Source organism: Salvelinus alpinus, chromosome 23 (assembly GCF_045679555.1).
Source record: "Salvelinus alpinus chromosome 23, SLU_Salpinus.1, whole genome shotgun sequence".
Lineage (NCBI taxonomy): Eukaryota > Metazoa > Chordata > Actinopteri > Salmoniformes > Salmonidae > Salvelinus > Salvelinus alpinus.
In genome coordinates, this window is record NC_092108.1 from 43,620,974 (window position 1) to 43,629,188 (window position 8,215).

Genomic DNA, 8,215 nt, shown 5'->3' on the forward strand with positions numbered 1-8,215 from the left:
TTGAATATCTACCACCCTTGATGGAGGGTCAAAGGTTAACCACAGATGCTGTCAGTGCAAGGTATACCCTTTCTGCATATAGGAAACCCACCCTCATGTGTCAGCCAAGTGATGCATTGTGGGATAGGGGTAATGGAATATTCCCAATGTATCCAGTAATTGCAAATGTGTAGTCATTAATGTACTAATGAAGATTAATGATGGCGGGTCATGGTATATGAGGACAGTCTTCATGGTGTACGAGGACAGTCCTCCCTGGGGTGCTCACATATCCTGATCCCCATCATCCTCCAGCCCAGGATATTATATGCTTCCCAAACAAAACCAAGAATGGAAATCTCACCAGGCGATGGAAAACACCACGGCGATCCCGATTTGCATCCGTGTGGATGAACCAAGACTGGAAAATTTGATTTTCAAAAGAGGTGCTTGTCTCGCATGTGCACAGTGCTGAGAAGTGTTGCAATTGGTGCACTGCAGACTCTAAAACACTGTCTATTGCTGGTGTGGTTGCTATACATCCCCAAACTACAAAGTTGGTGGATTCTTATTCAAGTTAACCCAGAGGAGTTTACTATCAAAGCATTCCTACCCACACACAAAACATAAATAAAACAATTTCCCCCCCTATTTGTTGTTTCCCTTATTCCCTTAGCTGCCATGTAGATATTGCATTGTGGCATGTTTATTAAAATGTACAGGTCTCATACAAACACTAATTAATTCCTCTTCCAACACCATGTCATCTAGCTGTCATGGCTAGGGCCAGGAGTTTTCCATAGTAACAAAGGCCAATCATTTTTTCTGCCTACTTAATTTGACCAGGAAGTACTCTAGGCTCACACTGGGTTAGGGTGCTTCCTCTGGTAAGCCACAGTGTGGCGCTGTGTATCCTCGACCAGCACCTTCAGCAGCCTACAAAAAAACAAGTATATTTCCCCATGTGCTGCAACAATGCCTGCCCACCTGTGTGAAATAAATATAAATATTTCATTTAAAAAAAGTCAAGGCAAGGATTTGAATCCCACAGTGTACATACTCCTCCACTCCTAACACTTTTTGTCTCCACTGTAAGTAAGTTCATTTCTAGGGCATCGGTTAGAATCAGTGAGGGGTAAGGAAACATCAGCCAGCGTTAGCATTCCTGTATTAAATGAATGTAAATTGAAGCTAAATGCTTTATCACGTTTTTTTTGCCTGCCTGGCATATGTATTTATTAGGGATGTTTCGTCTTAAGGTAAGTCAAGTGTGGTGCCTAGTGATTTCTCTATCCGAAAGATTTGGCATTGCTGTGAACTGTCTTGGAATTTCAACTACTACTAATACGTGATTTTTTTATGTCCAGGCAATGCTGTAGTTAAATATATATATATATCCCACCAAACTCCCATGGCGAAGATGCCATGGAGCCAATACTGTCCGTCATTTAACTCTTAGTGGGTAGGAAACAATCTAATCACTTTGCTGTAATGAATTCGACACCGCCAAGATAGATTCAGTGGGATTGTTGGCAGCTTGGAATGATTACATATTTTTCTTTGTAAGGAATACTGTGTGCATACCAATGACGTGAATATTTCTAATCCTAGAGTGGTTACTCCTCCTTCTTCCTCAGTGAGGTCTATACATTTTTTTGTGATTCGGCAGGGGTTCCTTCCAAATACTTCTATCGCACCTTCTGATTGTGTAATGCACTAACATCATAGTCTCTATTTGTCATGTTTTTGTTTGTCTCTTTTGACATAATTGAACAGTTATAAACGTTAGAAAAAGCTTTCATAGTACATTGTTTATTCCAATAATTACTCTCCAGACAATATATACAATTTACAACTAAAAGCCAACATAACAGATTATTATCATAAATTATTGAATTAATACAAGCAGTGGCAAGACATTTAACGGTAATCAAGATGAACATTGCATATTAGTATTCAAACAGAGTATTATGTGTCTAGATGGAGAACATTTTAACTGATAGCTGTAAAGTCAAATCTCTTCAGAAAGTCGCATTAAAAAACACAACAACTAGTCACACAGCGAGTCAGATACAGGCATTGCACTGCAAGAGAAATTAGAAGGGTGTGTGTGTGTGTGTGTTTTGTGCTACTCTCGGCTTAAGATGCTACAACCAGGCAGAGGAGTCGCCCGTGGCCTCCCCTCGCGGCTCATTGAAAACGCAGGACCGTGACCTCCGGCGGAACATGGTGGTCCCGGGGCCTTTTCTCTTGGTGAGGCGAAGGTAGATGTCGGAAGTGAGGAACCTTGGGTAGCAGTCTTTTTTCATCAGGCTGTAGACTTTGCTCTGTGCCGCATCGAAGCAGGTATTCGTCGGCGTGGCGATAGTCTTCTGGATGGCCACCTTTGTGGCGTAGTCGATGTTGACCTAAAAGTAAAGTGACACTATTATGTTAAGTGGATGAGGCTCAATCCCTGGAGTGGTGTAAAGCTTGCCGCTATTGGACTCTGTTCTCTGGATGAATCACGCTTCACCATCTGGCAGTCCTACGGAGAAATCTGGGTTTGGAACGCTACCTGCCGAATGCATAGTGCCAACTGTAAAGTTTGGTGGAGGGAGAATAATGGTCTGGGGCAAATGCAAACAACAAATGCATCCAATAAGTTTGTAGAGTCACAAGCTTGATGTAATCATTGTGTGCTAGGAGAATGGGACCAAATACTAAACTTTTGACTACTTTAATGCAGATATAAGTGAATTTGTCCTATTGCAGCTCACTGTAGTCTCCACCTAATGTTGAATATGCAAGAGTATTTGACAAAAACAATCAAGAATTTGAGTGAAATCCATGGTGAAAGCTACTGGAGATTGTGAAATTGTGAGGGGGCGGTACCTTAGAAAGATGCTGGTTGGAAATAGAGTAATTTCATGCAAATGTATTAAATTATGCCCATGGTTATATAGAAATTAGATGTTACTTTAGCTATACACCCAATCCTTTCTATTGGCAAGTGTGACTTGTTTAAGATCAGTGGGAGAGAGGTAAATGTACTCTAAACAGCTACAGTTCATGACTGGCCCAAGACACCTTGAGACATTCTTCCTAGTTTATGTTACGCAGAGCCCTCCATGTAAATACACTTCTGTGACACAATACATGTCCCTGTACTTGGTTTGGAAGTCATGCTCACTTATTCTTCAACTGAGCTTAGAAGACACTAACATCGTCATCTCAAACTGAAAGAGTGTGGGTAATTATTCCACTGTCTCAATTGCTGCTAGTTGCAGAGAAGGAAAACCACACTGTCACGTCTTTCTTCATCCAATGGTGGTTATAACGCTTCTAAACCACACGTTTCTGTAATGGTCATATCTGTCTTACTAGGGGCATAGAGCATCTTCTTAACCACAGGTTTATCATGCACTCAGGGCTTTTTTTCATGCATCATACTCATTGTAACCTCTGCATAGTTCCTGTGCGTAGTTTATAAAAGTCAAAGTACGTATAGCGGTGAATGTTGGTGCATTGCATCCAGTCTCCTTTTGAATTAGATCAAGACCATAGAAGAGCAACAAAGATGAGATTTGATCTGTCTGTGAATGCTTGACCAACCAGCAGCTTTAGGGAAGTCCCATTGATGTGGCCCCACAGTGTTCCCATTGCCATTAATAGGGCCCACATGGTCAGGGAAACATCTAGACCCTAGACAGCTTATAAAGCTCCAGCAAGGCCTATTTGGTTTCATTTCTCAAGCACCATATATACCTCCTTTGGGGCCTCGGCTTCAATGAAGACGGCATACATCTGCTTGGCTTTGGTGATGAGCCTGGAATCCGAGTCGATGGTCTTGTATTCCTCACAGGCCAACCAGAACTCAATGTTCTCCTCACTGAACTCTGTTCTGAGGAACTGAGAAAACGTCTCCACTCCATCTACTCGGGGGAGAAGAACATGCTCTTTAATGATCCATTGGATTTATTGGATTCAATCACGAGGCTTATATGGATAAAAACAACATGTACTGCTCTAGAATAATGGCGACAAAGGGATCTGCACTGTGCCCACTGCCACTATAGATTAGTTACTTCGTAACTTACACTTGATTGACTTTCAGACTGTATTAATTGAGATGTGGCTTGTTTTTGTTAATTCCGATTCAAAGTAGAAATAGTCAAGCTCTGTAGATTCCCAACCTGCTCTCAATGGAAAGTGGGAAAGATAATATTGAACAGTCAACCACTGATCTCAATGACTCATGGAGCAAGCCCTGCAAAATGATTCACAGCCGTAATGAAACACTCTTCAATAGACATATCAGGAAGTTAGACAGGTTTGATAGTCGTACCTAACGCTAAAAACATAGTAGTGAAACTTCATTGTTCTCTCCTCTAACCTTTAATTTCCCTAAAGACACTGTGGCTTCCCATTAAAGTTGTGCTTGGCACAAAAATAGACTCGCAATTTGTGACTAAATCAGACATCGCTGGTTTCAATCTAACCTGAATGTCTGAGCAGCTCTTCAAAGGTGTCGCTCCATCTCAAAGCTGCCTCCGGTGAGATGCTGCGGAAAAAAGAGTCAGAGATACCATTTAAGTCCTTTGCTAATGATGTGTTTATTTGTTTATATATCTTTCCGTGCAAGCCTGTTGAACGCTGATGGTGGGCTACAGTATGTCTAGCTTCTGTTGTTTCCCAATGGTATTTTGAATGAGGAAAATAAACTGTACAGTCCATGAATTTAAAGGGGTATTTCAGCTAAATTACACATTTAGATATTCGTTTCCTTATAGTAGTCTATGGGCTGGGCAATGCAGCTTAGAACGTATGGCAACAATGATCTAAACATGTAATTGCACTGAACTATCCCATTAAAGGCCCGCACAGACTATACGATTTTAGCCATCTTATATGCCACCCAGACAAAATGTCCACATCGTGGGCAAATTCTTAGGTCGTAAATCGATTGTCGGACATCTCACTGTGACAGGGTCTAGGGTCTGCCCATTTAAGTACGACTGTGTGCGGTCATAGGCTCCAACAAAGTTCTGGCAGTGTCAAAAAGGTTGAGCCTTTGTCGTGCAGTGTGGCATGCATTTATTTCTTCAACATTAGAATTGACACATCGGATAATGAAAACTTGGAGCAGGTAATGGCCTGTGTGTAGTTACAAATAACATAGACACACATCGGATGTCAACATGTCAACGCTTGTATTGTGTAACGGCAATGACTATGTTGAGGCGCATATCCCATTGGAGCTATGGGCCTCATATTCGGTGTTAGCGTTTCCATGTTGTGATGCTCCCCTTCAGATTGAGAGTTGAGCCCCTCATTACGAGGAGCGCACGCTCACAGAGGTATGGAGGAGCAATGTCTGTCCGTCTTCCGCTTGTTGCTGTTCTTTCGATGCCGTGCTTGATACGTCCAGTTGATGTAGCCTAGCCCTAGCTGACCTAGCCTCGCAAGCCAATTGCAGAATGTGACAACAGAACTGAAGCAAATCATACAATCGGGCCAAGTTGATGTAAATTAGGTCACATCGCACAGTGCGACGTGTAATAATCGTAGAAGACTCAATCCGACGTACAGTGTGGAAAGCACTTGAGATTGAAAATGCTCTTCAATACAAATTGGGTAACTGGGGCAATTAAACATGTTACGTTATTCTGCAGGGCAATCTCTTTCCATTGCTTTGCCTTTAAGACTGATGTCTTACTTGCTGGTTGCGGTGGCAGTCTTCTTTACTGGACTGATGTTCTCATGGGAGCCTGACTTGGTCAGCAGAAGGCTCAGTTGGCTCCTCTTGTCTTTCAATCTGCAACCAGAGTTAATGGAACACTTTACATACCGATACATTTCGGTTTATTGTACAGCAGTTTAATCATAATGAATGAAATCACTAGCCTGGCCCCAGACCTGTTTGTGCTGTCTTGCCAACTCCGATGGTTATTATTAAGCTAAACACTGTTTCAGTCGGCAAGACAGCGCAAACATATCGGGGAACCAGGCTACAAAATCACAACAACAGAGTGATAAACCGGCCATTGTTTACTCAAGCCGAGGACCTTTAACATGGACGATCACATGATAACTGAAATAAATAGGACTTCTTTCTTTCCACCTGGGCCACATGACGTAAAGGTCAACAGAGCAAGCAGTGTTTCACTGAAGGCAGCAGTGGCATCTCATTTGTGGACTGCCAAGATGGTGTGGGGTGGACAGTGCCCTTGAGAATGCTAGCAAAGCGAGATGGTGTCAGCGTGCTAACCATCATTCTGAAACTAGGAACCAACCACACATATGCCCTGTAACACAGAACAAAGGCAAACCAAGGGGAAATGTACTTCTGCACTTCTACTCAACGAACCAGTATCTGCAACACATTCAAGGGAATTTGCATGGACAGGAATTCACACTGACAGCAACTGAAACTGTGTTGCAAATCATTCAAAAGTTGTATTTCCCGTCTCCTCTCTACCTCCTGTCGAGGTAGCATCATTCAACTTTGTATAGTTAAATGATGGATAGTTACAAAGAACAAATGTTTTACCATGTCACAATTCATCCCCATCGCGTAGAGTAATTTAATTTGCCGCACAGTTCTGCATCAAAAGTATCAACAAACCGAGACAGCCCCAAATGACTTCACACTCTCAAACAAACAACATCGTGACACTTTAACACCTACTCCGTGTCTCCACTTGTCTTGTTGAAAACTCAAAGATGCAAATACATGAAACCAAGGTACAGAACTCACAATTGTTAGTTCTAGGGTGTCACCTTAACGAATGAACATTTCTTTTCTGATCTCCTGCTATTGAGATAATGGCAATGGCTCTCAGATACACATGTACACTCTCACTCTGTAGAAACAAGTCGAGCATGGCGCCATGGCAGACCCCCTTACGCTATGAAGTCAACACCAACACTTAATGAGTGGTCGAGTTGTGGAGGAGAAAGTCACAATATAAGAGAAGATATTCATGTTAGCGATAAGGTTTTCTCTGTCTGTCTCCCATTGCTGTTGTGCAATGCAAATAAAGGAAGTGGCATTCTTACAAGATGTAATGAAACAAGGTCTTAAAAGCTTCATAGAGTTGTTCAAATACACACAAATCGAATTCTGCTTTCAAATAAAAAGGATAGGAAGATTTCAAGTGCAAAAAAACCTACCTGGAATTACTATCTTTCATTCTCGGTGCCTTCAAGTCCTTAGGACCAAGCATTTTGAGATACGCTTCCTCCTTTGGGGCCAACAAGTTGAATTGAGGAAATAGAAAAACAAATGTCTCCATGCTAGCTTCCTTCTAACTTTAGCATTTGTGAAGGCAGACCACGAGCAGCTCGTAGTGTTCGTTTAACCCCATCGTTTGTACCACATCTCTTTTCAAAGCTTCGCATAGCCAAAATATTTCCCCTGTACCTTTTCACACTGCTTCCTGACCCAGGTGACTACTCAGTTTACCGCAGCATCAGTGATAAAGAAAATCCCCTGATGGTCAACATCCTGCTTTAAAACGATTACCTATGAACTTCACAGAAAACAATAACTTCCTATTACCAGACAAATACTGCATTTACATTAGTAATACTGTACAAACATGGATTAGGCCTACACTTCCATCAAGCATCAATAAGTGATAGATTGATATGCAATACTACTGTTGCAAATATTCAGATCAAAGGTATATTGAAGCACTTTGAACCTGTATTAAAAGTGTATTGAACCTGTATTGAAGCATGTTCAAACCCGCGCTTTGAATGCAGCAGGTAGCCTAGTGGTTAGAGCGTTGGGCCAGTAACCGAAGGTCATTGATTTGAAAACCCGTTCCGATAAAGTGAAAAATCTGCCGATGTGCCCTTGAGCAAGGCACTTAACCCTTATTTGCTCCAGGGGCGCCATATTACTACTAAACCTATCTTTTGTATCTGACAATAAAAAAATATATACACTGAGTGTACAAAACATTAGGAACACCTGCTCTTTCCATGACATAGACTGACCAGGTGAAAGCTATGATCCCTTATTGATGTCATCTGTTAAATCCACTTCAATCAGTGTAGATGAAGGGGAGGAGACAGGTTAACCTTTTACTGCAATGTGCTAAATCAGGGTCACACAGAGTGGTTCTTGGTAATCTTCAACAAATCTCCTTTGAAACAAAAGTGGTTATGGTTATGACCTTTAACATTCCACCCATGACGCCACTAAAGGGGGACTTGATTTGACTGCAGGAAAGAGCTACAGAAGGAT

The 8,215-nt window shown here is 41.8% G+C and overlaps 1 protein-coding gene across 1 annotated transcript; it reads right to left on the bottom strand.

The window, feature by feature from the left end:
• Positions 1 to 1,775: 1,775 nt before the first annotated feature.
• Positions 1,776 to 7,438, bottom strand: LOC139551098 (regulator of G-protein signaling 8-like). The gene is made up of 5 exons (XM_071362493.1): positions 7,135 to 7,438; positions 5,678 to 5,776; positions 4,461 to 4,522; positions 3,727 to 3,893; positions 1,776 to 2,387 (listed from the first exon to the last, which is right to left on the bottom strand). The coding sequence occupies exons 1-5, from the start codon at positions 7,254 to 7,256 to the stop codon at positions 2,127 to 2,129; spliced, it is 711 nt and encodes a 236-aa protein (XP_071218594.1). The 5' UTR covers positions 7,257 to 7,438; the 3' UTR covers positions 1,776 to 2,126.
• Between the last annotated feature and the right edge of the window lie 777 nt (positions 7,439 to 8,215).

Coding starts and splice junctions, on each gene's coding strand:
- LOC139551098 (XM_071362493.1), bottom strand. CDS start 7,256: ATGGAGACATTTGTTTTTCTATTTCCTCAATTCAACTTGTTGGCCCCA. Junction 4,523..5,677: donor ACTGCCACCGCAACCAGCAA/GTAAGACATCAG, acceptor TTTTTTCCGCAG/CATCTCACCGGAGGCAGCTT. Junction 2,388..3,726: donor AAGCCGAGGCCCCAAAGGAG/GTATATATGGTG, acceptor CTTTACTTTTAG/GTCAACATCGACTACGCCAC.